Below are 14,900 nucleotides of genomic sequence, written 5' to 3' on the forward strand. Positions count from 1 at the left end.
TGTTTTCTGGACTCCGAATTATATTCCATTGTTAGAAACAACTGTCCTTATGCCATTACCTTGCTGTCTTGATTGGTATAGGTAGCCAGAAAGTTTTGAAATCAGGAAATCTGAGTTCTTCAACTTCTTTTGAAATATTGTTTTGGCTATTCTGGGTCTATTGCATTTTCATCTGATTTTAGGATCAGCTTGTCATTTTTGGCAAAAAAAAAAAAAAATGCTGGGATTTTTGATAGGGATTACGTTGAATCTGTAGACCAATTTGTGAAGCAGTCACATTTTTACAATGTCATCTGATCCAAGAATATAAAATATCTTTCCATTTATTTAGATATTTGTTAATATCTTTCAGCAATGTGTTGCAGTCTTCAACTTACAAACCCTCCAGGTTTTCTTTTTTAATGTATTCCTAAGTGTTTGATACTTTTTGATGCTACTTAAATTGAATTGCTTTTTAAATTTCATTTTCCAACTGTTCATTCCTAACATCTAGAAATGCAGTTGATTTTTTTTTTTTTTTTTTTTTTTTGTGAGATGGAGTCTCGCTCTGTCGCCCAGGCTGAAGTGCAGTGGCACCATCTCGGCTCACTACAAGCTCCGCCTCCCAGAGCCATTCTCCTGCCTCAGCCTCATTGGTAGCTGGGACTACAGGCACCTGCCACCACACCCGGCTAATTTTTTTGTATTTTTAGTAGAGACAGGGTTTCACCGTATTAGCCAGGATGGTCTCGATCTCCTGACCTCGTGATCTGCCTGCCTCAGCCTCCCAAAGTACTGGGATTACAGGCGTGAGCCACCGCACCTGGCCTGCAGTTGATTTTTATGTATTGACCTTGTATCCTGCAATCTTACTGAACCTGTCATAATAGGTTTTTTAATGGATTCCTTAGGATTTTCTCTATAAAATATTTTAGCATCTGCAAATAGAGATAATTTTACTACTTCTTTCCAATCTGTATGCCTTTTATTTCTTTTCCTTGCATAATTGCCCTAGATAGAACTCCCAGTACAGTGTTGAATGGGAATAACAGGACATCCTTGTCTTGTTCCTTATCTTAGGGGACAAGCATTTAGTATTTCACCATTAAGTATGCTGTTAGCTGTGGAGTTTTGTAGATGCCCTTTATCAGGTTGAGCATGCTCCCTTCTATTCCTAGTTTGTTGAGTATTTTTATCAGGAAGGAGTGTTGAAATTTTTCAAATGCTTTTCCTGCACCTATTGAGATGATCTTGTGGATTTTGCCCCTTATTAACATGGAGGATTATATTTTTGTTTTGTTTTGTTTTGTTTTGTTTTTTGAGAGGGAGTCTCACTCTGTTGCCCAGGCTGGAGTGCAGTTGCACAATCCTGGATCACTGCAACCCTCGCCCACCAGGTTCAAGCGATTCTCATACCTCAGCCTCCCAAGTAGCTGGGATTAAAAGTGCACACCACCATGCCTGGCTAATTTTTTTTTTTTTTTTAAGTAGAGACAGGGTTTCACCATGTTGGCCAGGCTGGCTTCAAACTCCTGGCCTCAAATGATCCGCCTGTCCCAGCCTCCCAAAGTGCTGTGATTACAGGGGTGAGCCACTGTGCCCAGCCTGACTTTTCCATATGTTAAACCAAGCTTGAGTCCTAGCATAAATCATATTTGATCACAGTGTAGAATCCTTTTTACATGTGGCTGGATTGGTCTTGCTAGTATTTTGTGGAGGGGTTTGAGGGGTTTTCTGTGCATATTCATATATGATATAGTGTTGTTTCTTATAGTGAAAATTTTGAAACAACCTAAATGTCCATCAATAGGCAAGTAGTTATATAAACTTCATAGCGATTTAAGAAAAAAAAAAAAAAGTAGAGCTATACATAACATATATGATCTCTGAGGCATGTTTTTAAAAATTGAAAATGTAATATGATATGTTGAGTTACTCCTAACATAGGAGTGAGACAAATGTAAATATGAAAAGACTATGCTGTTGTTGCTTCTTACAGTGAGAAAATATACTCACGTGTATTTGTATAAATTCAAAATATATGTTGTTTTTTAAAAGGAAAATGACAATGAACTCACTGATATCAATAAACCTGTGTCCTAACAAATTTTACTGTAAACCAAAGAAAGCCCGATTAGCCTACAACACTGTCCTATTTCTCCCTACCACACCTAGTGCAAGCAACCAGTATGATTAGAACTTGTCTTACTTTAAAATGTGAAATAAATTTACCAGCACAGGATCTATACAAGTATCTGGCAATAGGAAAAAGATAAAGGGGACAAGGAAAGCAAATGACTTTTTTAAAATCCTGGCAAAATGTTACCAAGGAAAAGATGGAAATTGTGACCCAATGTTACTGCCATGAATTTCAAAAAGTGATCAACAGTCGCCTTGATAAGATAGGCCAGGCGCGGTGGCTCACGCCTGTAACCCCAGCACTTTGGGAGGCCAGAGCCGGGGGATCACCTGAGGTCAGGAGTTCAAGACCAGCCCGGCCAACATGGTGAAACCCCATCTCTACTAAAAATGTAAAACTTAGCTGGGCATGTTGGTGGGTGCCTGTAATCCCAGCTACTAAGGAGGCTGAGGTAGGAGAATTGCTTGAACCCGAAAGGTGGAGGTTTCAGTGAGCTGAGATCGCACCACTGTGCTCCAGCCTAGGCGACAAAGCAAAACTCCATCTCCAAAAAAAAAAAAAGAAAGAAAGAAACTAAGCATTCATAGCCAAGACACAAGACCTCAATGAAGAAACGGTGACGCAATAAAGCAAGAGAGAGAGATGAAACGTAACTTAGCAGAACTGAGGACATACCGTAGGAGAGGTCAATGAATCCATCACAAAAACCAGGTCTACATGGAAGCAGACAGAGAATATCAACACTACGAGAGTGCAGTAAGAAATGTGGAAGACAGGATTGAGAAAAACACCAGGGGAAAATGGAAATAAACAAAAAGTTCCAAGGATAAAAGATCAAATAAGCACTGCAGAAGACAAAGGCAACAAATGGATATACTTTGATATCTGCCCCCAAAAGAAAACCAAGCAAATAGATCAGAAAAAAAAAAAAAATGTGTACTGATAATAGAGCCTTGTATCCCAGGAAAAGTTGACACAAAACTACGAATAGCCTATTAGTTATTAGATGTTAAAGGTAAGACTCCTTTGAGCATCCCATCTAAATTTTAGAGAACCTAATAATGGGGCAATAACCAGCAGTCCTCAGACTTCTCCATGGTCACATTTTACGGAGCCACTCATACAACAGCCTCAGAAAAAGTAAGTATGACCCCAACATGTTATAGCAGCCAAACTGACATTCAAGGATAAGGACAATAAACAATTATTTTTTGCTATACAGTATTATATTTTAGAAAATGTAATTCCCATAAGTCCATCTCAAAGGGAACAAATTTGAGGCAAGCAAGAATTTATTAGAGAAACTGGCAGAAGAATACATAACAAACATCAAATTCCTTTTTAGGATTAAAACTAAAACAACTATAGGAATTACCTTAGTAAAAAGTAAATGTTACAAACTAATACAATGTCAAAATCATACAATAAAAGTTGAAATGGGATGTGAGAAAGTAGAATGTACTGTAATTATTCTCATTTCCTTATTTTGTAATATCCAGGGACTAAGTTATATCTGATAAGTTACACAGTAGAAGTATAAATATACAGGCCTATGGAAAAACATTAAATAAAACAGAAACAACAAGTAGAATTTATTGGTAGGGGACAGGATGAAGAAATCCAACTAAATAGTATACAGCTCCACTGTTTGCTCATTTAATGAACCAAATGGGGGGTAGGAAAGTACAAATATGTAAAATAATAGTGAATAGGGAAATAAAGTATAAAGGAAATTAATAAATCATAAGAGATTACATTGCTCTGTTCTGTAAATAAGTTTAAAACCTGTTTGAAATGAATGATTGAAAATATAATTTCCCAATCGTGACTCTATATAAAATCAACACAGGTAAGTTATAGAAGCATAGAAATACTCCTAATTAAAGCAAGAATAATATTGATACCAAAACCCAATCCAACAAAAAAAGCATAATACCAATTACAGAGCATTCTTAGGAATAATGTCACAAAAGTTCTAAATATTAGCAAACAATTCAGCAGCATATTAAAATAATATGCTATGGCCAAGTAAGGTTTATTCTGAGATATGAAGATGGTTTTATATTAGAAAATATATTCATATAATTATACTATTAATAGAACAAGGTGTGAGAGCAAGAGGAAACTATGCACTTAGATGCTGAAAAGGCATGCAGTAAAATTCAACCTTTATTCCTGACAAAATTCTTAATATGAGAATAACATATATGTCTTTAATATGATTATATTATGCATAAAGTATGTTATATATGAGATATTATATATAACTGTAAGCCCACATTATATTCAACAGCAAAACACTATAAGCATTCTTGTTGTAATCAAAAACAAAACCAGGGTGTACATTCTCTCCAGGAATATTTAACATTTTTCTGGTGGTGCTCACCAATGCATTTAGAAAAGAAGAATAACTATGGCCACACCACCCTGAATGTGTCTGATCTTGTCTGATGTCAGAAGCTAAGCTAAGGTCAGGTCTGGTTCGTACTTGGATGGGAGAGAAATATATATATTTCTACTATAAACATTTCAAAAGAGTAAAACTATTACTGTGGTAGATATTATTGTGATATTATTATTTATCTTGAAAACCTAAGAGAATTAACCTTGAAAATATGACAATTATAAGAGGATTCAGGAAGTTGGGTACAAAATTAATACATAGAAACCAGTTGCATTTTTTTTGTACAAATTAATAAACAGTTAAAAGATAAAAGGTAGGAAACAATCCAAGGGATTGATCTGATCTAACCTGGGAAGCACAAAGTAATCCAAGCAGGGTAAGTAAAAAATAAAAGATAAAATAAGCACTGCAGAAGACAAAAGAGATAAACATATATTCTCTGATGTTCAAAAGAAAACCAAATAGATCAGAAAAAATTAATGTACTAATAATATAGCTTTGTGTCCCAAGAAACATTGATACAAAACTATGAGTCGTCTAATAGTTCTTAGACGTTAAAGGTAAAATGTGACTGGAGAAATTTGACAACCAGTATTTCCCCATTATCCGTACTTAGAAATGTCTTGGTGAAACTGCAGAACACCAAGGAGTACCGCTGAGACAGATAGGCCACTTAGAAAGGAATGACACTAAGAATGATGACTGCCTTCTCAATATCCTAAGGGAAGCCAGAAGACAGTGGAAAAGTGTATTTCAAGTGTTGAAGGAAAATAACAATCAATTTAGAATCAAATGCCCAAGAACACCGTTTCTCAAAACCAAGAGAATGTCAGTGACGACATTTATAGATAAACAAAGCCAGAGAGTTTACAACAACCAAGAGACCTACACTAAAGGACCTTCACGTGGATTTAAGGAGGAAAAAAAATACCAGAAAAATGGTCTGATATGGGGAAGAAATGGTGAGGGAAAAAAAATGATAAATGTTTATGTAAAACTAAGCAAACACCACATGTATGAAATAATTAAAAAAAAAAAGCTAAGACATGGATCCATGTACCATCTAAGCCATGACAAGTGTGATCACAGTTCAACTCTGAGGTGTTGGTATAGTTTGGGAGAAAAACAGCATAATGATTTCAGTAGATGCACAAAAACATTTTATTAACTTCAATACCTCTTCATGATAAAAACTGTTAGCACACTAACTATTCAAAAAGAGAATGTCCCCACATATGTTTATTGCAGCACTGTTTACAATAGCAAAGACTTGGAACCAACCCAAATTCCCATCAATGATAGACTGGATAAAGAAAATTTGACACACATGCACCATGGAATACTATGCAGCCATAAAAATAGTGAGTTCATGTCCTTTGCAGGGACATGGATGAAGCTGGAAACCATCATTTTCAGCAAACTAACACGGGAACAGAAAACCAAACACCACATGTTCTTACTCATAAGTGGGAGTTGAACAATGAGAATTCATGGACACAGGGAGGGGAACATCACATACTGGGGCCTGTCAGGGGATGGGGGAAAAGGGGAGGGAGAGCATTAGGACAAATACCTAATGCATGCAGAGCTTAAAACCTAGATAATGGGTTGATGGGTGCAGCAAACCACCGTGGCACATGTATACCTATGTAACAAACCTACACGTTCAGCACATGTATCCCAGAACTTAAAGTAAAATTTAAACAAAAAAGAGAATGTCCCTAACCTGATAAATGATTAATGATACCTATCCTATTCTCACAGTAGCAATCTCTTTCGGTTGGAAAACTTTGGAAGCATTCCTATGACATCATGAATTACACAAGGATGCCACAATCTCATTTTACATACAATGTGGTTTTGTAAGTTGCAACCAGAATAGTGAAAAAGAAATTAAAGGCATAAAGACTAGAAAGGAAGAAACAGAACTGTCATATTAGCAGATGTTGAGTTAGCTATGTAGAAACTCAGCCACAATATACAAATTATTATAAATAGTTTTAAAAGTGTAGCTGGCTATAGAATGCCTCATATAGCCTATAGATCAATATACTTTCTACTCGATCCATTTATAATTTTTGAATTTTGTACCTTAGACATACATTACCTAGCAAAACTAATTATTTTGAAGTATAATACTGATCTTTTAAAAGTACATATAATATTCTGTTCATCTAAAATGATATGTGTATGTTTATATGCATTAAGAGATGTTGAAAAGGCTGGTCAAAATATTACTTTCTTGGGGTAATTTTCTCATTGTGATGTGGTATAGGTCAATTCTGGTTTTCTGCTGTATGTTGTTTGAACTTTTGTATACTATTTTTATAATAATAAAGCCACTTTATTGTGAGAAAAATGAATGAATAAATAAACCCCTCAAAGTAGGTATTTCCATGATCTGCACATAGTTGAACCTAGAAATTTCTAATTTTTTACAGCTCCACTCATGATTCTGGTGATCACATTGGGAACAACACGGCTAGGATTTGTAATCTAAGTTGAGATCCTCATCTAAATTGCCGAAGCAAATGCCTAATACTCTTGTCTAAATCCCAAATAAAAATCAAACCGAGATTATTACCAGCCTACATTTCAGAGTCTCACCGTCATGTAGGGCTCATTTATTGGCAGTCACCCCATTAACCAGGCAGCCAGTTGCCAGCTTCTGCCCTGGCAGCTTCAGTCGTGTCTTCACTGCCCACCTGCTGTTCTGGGCCCCCTACTCTTCTTAAAAATATGCAAGGCAATGGACAAAACTATACAAGTGTAATAGCTGCAGAAATGGCCAAAGACGGCGGAAGCAAGAAACAGTGCACCGTGTTTTAAGGCAATACTGTAGTTTTGTCATAGGACAAATTGCTTGGTTTCTGCTGTCATCCCATGGATATTCAGGGAAGTTCAAAATACAACAAAGAGAAAAAGGCCCTCCAGCAGATGAATGAGACCAGGGCCACTTTTCACTGATGCTCCAGGGAAGTGCCATTCACATAGAATACCAGGCTGTATTCATTTGCTATGGTTTCCATAACAAAGAGCCACAAACTAGGTGGCATAAGCAACAGAAACTTTCTGTCTTTTGGTTCTGGAGGTGAGAAATCTGAGATCAGGGTGTCAGCAGGGTTGGATCCTTCAGCAGGTCACGAGGGAGGATCTATTCCATGCCTCTTGCCTAACTTCCGGTGGTTTGCTGGCAGTCTTTGGCATTCCTTGGCTGCTTTGTAGAAGCATCACTTCATCTCTGCCTTTATGTTCTCGTGACATTCTCCTTGTGTGCATGTCTGTGTCCAAACTTCCCCTTTTCATAAGGACATCAGTAATATTGGATTAGGCCCACCTACTCGTGGATGACCTCATCTTAATATGTCTGCAGTGGTCACATGCTGATGTTCTGGTTGGCGGCGGGGGGGGGGGCGGTGCGGGGTGGGCGGTTAGAACTTCAACGTGTGAATTTGGAGGAGGGGTGCACCCCTCAACCTGAAACATACAAATCCTGCTCTCTGGAAATAAGGCCGCCGGGATATTTTGGCCTTAGGAGAGCTGCCTCCTTTGGCGCTCTCGATTTCTCAGAGCTGCACCAGCCCTCCATTTCTGAAGCCACTGTCAGGGGCTCGGTAGCTAGATTTTGGCCGGGGCAGCTGTGTGGCCTCTGGTGCAGGGTGGAGGTGTGGTTTATCTCTATGTCATTTGTTGCCACAGGTTATATCGAAGCTGCCATCATTCCCGCTGGAGCTCGGAGGATCCGTGTGGTGGAGGATAAACCTGCCCACAGCTTTCTGGGTAAAACAAAAATGACCTGACTCACCATTTATGTGTTGAGAATCGATTTTGATGATCAGTCTGGTAAATCGGTTCAGTGTCATTCCTCCTGGGTTATGGCTGGTTTCACACCTGTATTGTAATGACAGGAACACCCAGAGGGAACCACACAGCGCCGTCATATTTGACTAACATGCAGCCATCCCCAGGGTGGATTAAGGGCGGGAACAGAAAGGAAAACGATGGAAGACAAGCTTGGGACAGGAAGGAAGATCATACACGAGTGAAGGAAGTTGTGAGGAACTGGGCCGGTTACCAGTTCCCCAAAGTAACCCCATAGAGCTGAGAGCAGATTGAGTCTGGGCAGTGCAGGCCATTGGCCAACTTGCAGGAAGCCCCATTGGGTTGCCAGTGGTTCTGGGGACGACTTCTTAGCTGGAAAAAGAACAACAGTCCTAAGTCTAATGGAAACCCAGAAGGACACTAGTTTCACTAAGGTCTGTGGATTCCAGATTCCTAGTGGCCGGCTCCATTGACTTCAAGCACAAACACCTGCATCTTTCCATAGACTTGGGTTCTATTCTGGACTGATTTTCCTAACTATACATGAGCAAAGCCATTCTGATAAGTCCCTTCCTAGCCAGAGAAGACCTTCTGAGAGTATCCTTGGCCCAATTCCCAGCCTCCCCATCAACCCCAGCAAAGGTTAGCCCAGAATTTGAGCCCCAGGGTGGTTGGAGTTCTGAGTTGGACACAGAAGTGGAGACAGCAGGGTGCCCAGAGGCTGCCTCTGCTCCTACCTCTCTGGCTTGGAACATGTTGTGGCCCCTGTCCTTTTGCCAGCTTTAATCCCATGTTCCTGTCTTGGGTTAAACTTAAACTCAAGGTGGCTGATCTTCCTCAGGTACCCTTCTTCTGAGCTGTCCTCATGTCATCACCTCTCAGCCTGTGTTGCAAAGTGCTGATTGAGACTGAAGAAAGAAAAAGTAAGACATGATTTGTCGAGTTTCAAAAAATGATTTTAGCTAAATTGAAGTTACCCATGGAACCCTTTTATTTCCATTTTTATTACTCATTTTTTTTAAATGACATCTTTGTCCACATTCCTGCCTTTGTAGACTCTGCAAAAGTCCAAGTCTTTCTTTGAAATGGTCTCTGCTTGAGAAACTCCAAGTCTGATGAGACAGATACAAAACAAATATCTAATAGGCAAGTTTACAATAAAGACCACAATCCTGTTAATTAAAGAGTTAGGGAATGCTTTGATGCTAACATGCCCCCGGCACACCTGCCTTGGGGAAGGCAGGAGTGCCCATGTCCAAGCACCCACGTGGGTTATCACTGGCACCACACTCTTTGGATCCTCCCATGTCCCAAGCTGCCCTGCCACCTCCTCTGCAGCTTGGTCACCTGCCATCCACCCTGCCTCCTTGAGGCTATGACGGCAGCTCGTGCTTCTGTTGCCAGGGTAAGACCTTTCCATCCCTGGAGTTGACATCCATATGCATTTTCACCCGTCCTGTGGTTTCCCATCTCCCCTGCATGGACAGTGTCCCTGCCTTGCCTGGCACTCTCCTCCCCAGCTGTCCCAGCTGTCACTCTGCAAATAGAACAACACTTAAAAATGCATTCTAAAACAAGGCCTCTTGCTGCTTTGGGCAGCTTCAAAGTGACAGCCTCTTTTCACTAAATTCACAAAGAGCCTGCTCCCTCTCCTTCTGCCCATCAAAGGACATCGGGTCAGCCTCACCAGCATTTGCATTGGAAGCCCCACCACCTGGTATCATGCCAAAAAGTTACCCTTCCCCTTCCCAACCCATGCATTTGAGTGTACTGGAGGCCCTCCGTGGGAGGCTGATGTCACCTTTCATCCTAATTCAAAATTTGCAGTCTGGGTATTCCAAGAGGTAGTTCAGCTTGGAGGTCAAATTAGTGGTTCTTCCATCAAGCCCCAGAAGGTGCCCCCGCGAGTAAGTCCCTTGGCATCTGACCCTGGCTTCTGAGATCTCCCAGCGTGGCTTCTCCACCTGGCTCAGCCCTAAGTGTCTGGCAATAGGAGTGTCTTCCTTATCTCCACTTTTGCATGGCAATTTAAGAATGGCAGAGGATGTTAGAATCCTTTGGATCACTCCTCAACTTCTGATTCCTATGGTACAAGCAGACCTTTCACTCAAACTCACTTTAGGGCCAGCAGGTGCTAACTAGCAGATGCCACCCAGGAGAATGAGCTCTTGTGATCGTCCCTCAGCTCCTGAAGCCTGAGGGCCATGTATCCAAAAAAAGAACAATAGCATCTGCAATAGTGGCTCCCAATCACTGAGCTTACCTGTGCCTTAGAGACCTGATCCCCAATCCCCCTAAATGAGCTGCAAGGTATTGCTCTGCTTCCTTCACAGAGGGGCAAGCTGAAGTTCCAAGGGGCTTGGTGTCTCATCCAGGTTCCCCACCTCCTCTGAGTTCACTACAGTTCATGGAGCCTCTCAGAATTACTCTGTCCAGTCATGGCCAGAGACTGCCGGATGGAGATTTTTCACTGGAGGATACACGTTAAACCTGCCTGTTGTTACCACTATGTTGTGTGCACTTCAGAATAAACCTGCATGCCACGGAGATTGGTTGAACGTCTCGGGGTGACTGCTCAGCTCTCCAGAAGCACTGGGCCTCCATGGGAGGCTGGAGCCAGCTTCCTACCTTATCTTATCCAGAAGGCATAATCCCAGGGCTCCAGGGCCTGGCTGATGGACACGGGCAAGGCTGAAGGTGGTCCACACTCATTATGTTTCTAAAGTTAGTTCAAAAAGGCCTTGTTTCCACTCGGCACTGGGTGCTCTGGAAGTCAACCCAGTGTAACTTTGAATTGCTCTCACATTTGCTGAGAGCAATTCCTGAAGAATTTCACCCCACCTACCTTCAGCCCACGCTGGCTGGCTTTCTGCTGAAAACCACCTGGAACAGGAAAGCCTGGGCAGTTTGTATCCATAGCTAAGAACAGAGCTGGCAGAACTCCGAGTGGAAATAAAAGGAGCTGACTCGCTGCCAGGATTAGAAGTAGGTTGACTGTGGGTCAGGTCTTCCAGTGAAGCTAGGAAGGAGAGAGACTAAAAGAACCCCACTCGAGCTTCTGCTCAGCTCTGTGCCAGAAAGGGGCATGTGGACAGGGTCAGAGTTCGCATCTGCCTCCAGCCAGCTCTGAAAAGGAGCAGTGCTCTTCCCTCAGGAATGCCCCCACCTCGCTCCCTGGAATGGCTCATGGTCTTCCCCACAGTGCCTGGAAGACCAGGATGGTGTGTAAGTGTCCACAGAGAGGAAGAAGAGCCGGAGACAGAAATGGACGTTCTGCATGTAGCCTCACACTCCAACTCGTTGCAAAGGTTTTGTTCTGCCCTGGTGGCAAAGGAAAGTGTATCCATCCACGTGGTGCCCCATAGAAGTCTAACTGTTGAGAGCTTCTGAGCAAAACCCACAAAAGTGAGCATGGTTATGTTTTGGATAGTGGTTTAAAACTTCCAATCTCCGGCCCAGGCGAAATGAGCAAGGGAAAATCTCCTCCCCAGCAAACCAGAACTTCAGACATCACAGATAAAATCAAATCACTGGGGGAATCCCCGGTTCTTTGCTCTGTTAATTGCCCATAAAATCAACGCATTTGTAATCATTTTAATTGCTCCATGGAGTCTTTTCTGGGTCCAAACATATCCTGAGTTCAAGTGCACACTAATTAATCTCAAAATAGAGACAACGGGGGCTTGGAGATACTCACTGATGCCCAAGGTTTGAGGGGACAGGAACTTGTAGAGCCAAAAATGCATTTCATTTGGAAGGTTGTCTTTCAGGAAAAAAAAAAAAATGCATTATGCATAGGGCTGTGGAAACGACTCCTGCCTGGAGCTGCAGCCTCAGAGGCCTTTGCCGACCCCACTCTGTGCAGCTAACGCAAGGCAGGAGAGCAACCAAGCTGCCACAGAAGGGGGCAAGAGGTGACCTGCATTGTCTCTCTGGAGTTGACATGGCCCCATGAAGTCATTGTTCATGGGACTCCACAATGAACCTATTTATTCACTGTTAAGAGTGATCTTGACATCCCAACAGAATCTCTGAGCTGACATCTCTTTTGAAGGGATGTCAAACACTAACTTCTGATTTTGGCAGGAAGTTATGATTTTTCAGATGGACCACAGCAAACTGCAAATTTGGAATCTTGCTAAGTGACACCAAAGTGAAAAGGCTGGAAGTAACCCCCATGCCTCCTAGATCTGCTGACCTCCTGCTAATAACTCTGCCTGTGTTTTCTTCTCCCTGAGAGATACACAAATGTGTGGCTGCAAGCACGCTGTCCCGAGGAAAGGCATGCAGGCTCTGAGCTGGAAAGCTGCATTTGCAATACGCCAGAACTTGCAGCTGCTGTGGCGATGCCACAGGCAGTGCGTGGACATGCAAAGTGTATTCTTTCTGGGGCTCTGAGAGCTGACCCCAAACCCATGCCCGGCCTCAACCAAGTTGTGATTGTGCAGGAGTTCTCCAACTCATCAGCTGCAGACCAGGACCTCCAAAGCAAAGACAAGCATCTTCAGAATTCACTGGAGTGCCCCCACAGCTATGTGTGGCTTGTGAGAGCCAGTTACAGGCTTCCCCACTCCTTGTTCACTGATGCCAGGTGGATAACAAAATCTGTCATGGTGAGGGTATTTACACTTTGGGTAGCAAATATACCATAACTCTAGGCTATTTTCCCCAGAGAGCCGGCTGTCACTAGCACTCGGTTGTCCAATATGTTCCTCCCCATCAGCAGTTGACCTTGCCTGGGTTCGGCCGTCAGCTGCAGCCTCTTTCACTTTCCTGTCCCATAATTCCTTGACCACACCCAGTGACTCCTCCGAGGCCTCCAGTAGCCCTCTTCCTGACACCTCTCCTACCCATTCCACTACAGACAGGAAAGACCCCACTCCGGTGATCAGAGGATGGCAGGCTCCAAGGCCCAACTGGCTCTGCCTCCACCTCATGCTGTAGTCGCTGCTGCTGCTGCTACCCACTGTCAGGCCTCCGATGGCAGAAGCGGGGCTTCCCTGGGCCAGCCTCCACCTCTGTGCAGTGTTTCTGAGGATGGTCTTATAACTGTCTCCAGGTGTGTCCTCCTGCCCTTTTTTGGGCCTTTTCACTCTTGACCTCCCAGATGTTTTACTTTTGGCATGGAAGTGGGGTAGTTTGCAGGTTGTAATTTAGAGTCACTTTAAAACATCTTTTAAAAAGGCCCCGAGAAATACATAAACAAGGCCAGTGGAGAAAGAGTTACCTCTAAAGTGTTAGAGCCAGGATAGGAGTGTTAGGAGTGTTAGAGCCAGGATAGGGGTGTGAGAGCCGGGATAGGAGTGTTAGAGCCGGGATAGGGGTGTGAGAGCCGGGAGAGGGGTGTGAGAGCCGGGATAGGGGTGTGAGAGCCGGGATAGGGGTGTGAGAGCCGGGATAGGGATGTTAGAGCCGGGAGAGGGGTGTTAGAGCCGGGAGAGGGGTGTTAGAGCCGGGAGAGGGGTGTTAGAGCCGGGAGAGGGGTGTGAGAGCCGGGATAGGGGTGTGAGAGCCGGGATAGGGGTGTGAGAGCCGGGATAGGGGTGTGAGAGCCGGGATAGGAGGGTTAGAGCCGGGATAGGGGTGTTAGAGCCGGGAGAGGGGTGTTAGAGCCGGGAGAGGGGTGTGAGAGCCGGGAGAGGGGTGTGAGAGCCGGGAGAGGGGTGTGAGAGCCGGGAGAGGGGTGTGAGAGCCGGGATAGGGGTGTGAGAGCCGGGATAGGGGTGTGAAAGCCGGGATAGGAGGGTTAGAGCCGGGATAGGAGTGTTAGAGCCGGGATAGGAGTGTTAGAGCCGGGATAGGGGTGTTAGAGCCGGGATAGGAGGGTTAAAGCCAGGATAAGAGGGTTAGGGCCAAGATAAAGGTGTTAGTGCTGGGATATGGGCAGAGGCCCTGGATACTCAGCTTGGTGGTAAACATCTGGGGCCTATTTATAGGAAGCCATAATGGTAATTTTCTTTCCTCACCTGCTCTGCCCTCATTGTGATTAGCATTTTTTAACCCAACCTCCAGAAAGCATGTGTGAAAGCCAAACCCAGCTCTCAGTTGCTGAGCACCAGCTTCAGGCACTGCTGGATCCAGGGGCTTAAAATGATGTCACAGGAAAAACGGTCTGTCTCCGCACTGGCACTCCTGCCTGTCCTCTTTGTGGACATCTTCCTGTGGGCTGGTAGATCCAGGCTCATGTCCAGTCTCTGGGAAACCCTGTGGGAAGAAAGCTGCCTTTTCCTAAGGTGAACAAAAGTCCCCCTGTTTGGGGTTGGGTGATGGGCCTGTGCCTGGAACTGTGGGGTCCAGCCCTACGGGACAGGAGGAAAAACGTGTTCCCAGGAGAAATCTTGGGTACCATTGCTTAGAGGGAGAAACAGATGCCATGTGATGGGCACAGTGGGTATTCACAGAAGCCATGAACCAGGGATGAGCCTGGGGCCCCAGCCCAGGGCAGCCAATGGTGGAGTCTGTCACTGGTGGGGCGTGGATATGGGAGTCAGCCAGTCCGTGCCAGTGGCCCAGGAAGGAGGAGAGCAGCTGCCTGGCTTCCCTCTGGTCTTTGTG

General features: G+C 43.6%; 1 protein-coding gene across 2 annotated transcripts in view; it reads left to right on the top strand.

The window, feature by feature from the left end:
- The window catches only part of ADAMTS17 (ADAM metallopeptidase with thrombospondin type 1 motif 17), a 367,322-nt gene that overhangs the window by 255,151 nt on the left and 97,271 nt on the right, over positions 1 to 14,900 (top strand). For both annotated transcript variants that reach the window (XM_033188835.1, XM_033188836.1), the window contains one exon: positions 8,223 to 8,303. In XM_033188835.1, coding sequence (XP_033044726.1) covers positions 8,223 to 8,303 — 81 coding nt within the window. The remainder of the gene's footprint in view (positions 1 to 8,222; positions 8,304 to 14,900) is intronic.

This window comes from Trachypithecus francoisi, unplaced genomic scaffold (assembly GCF_009764315.1).
Source record: "Trachypithecus francoisi isolate TF-2019V2 unplaced genomic scaffold, Tfra_2.0 Lachesis_group3, whole genome shotgun sequence".
NCBI lineage: Eukaryota > Metazoa > Chordata > Mammalia > Primates > Cercopithecidae > Trachypithecus > Trachypithecus francoisi.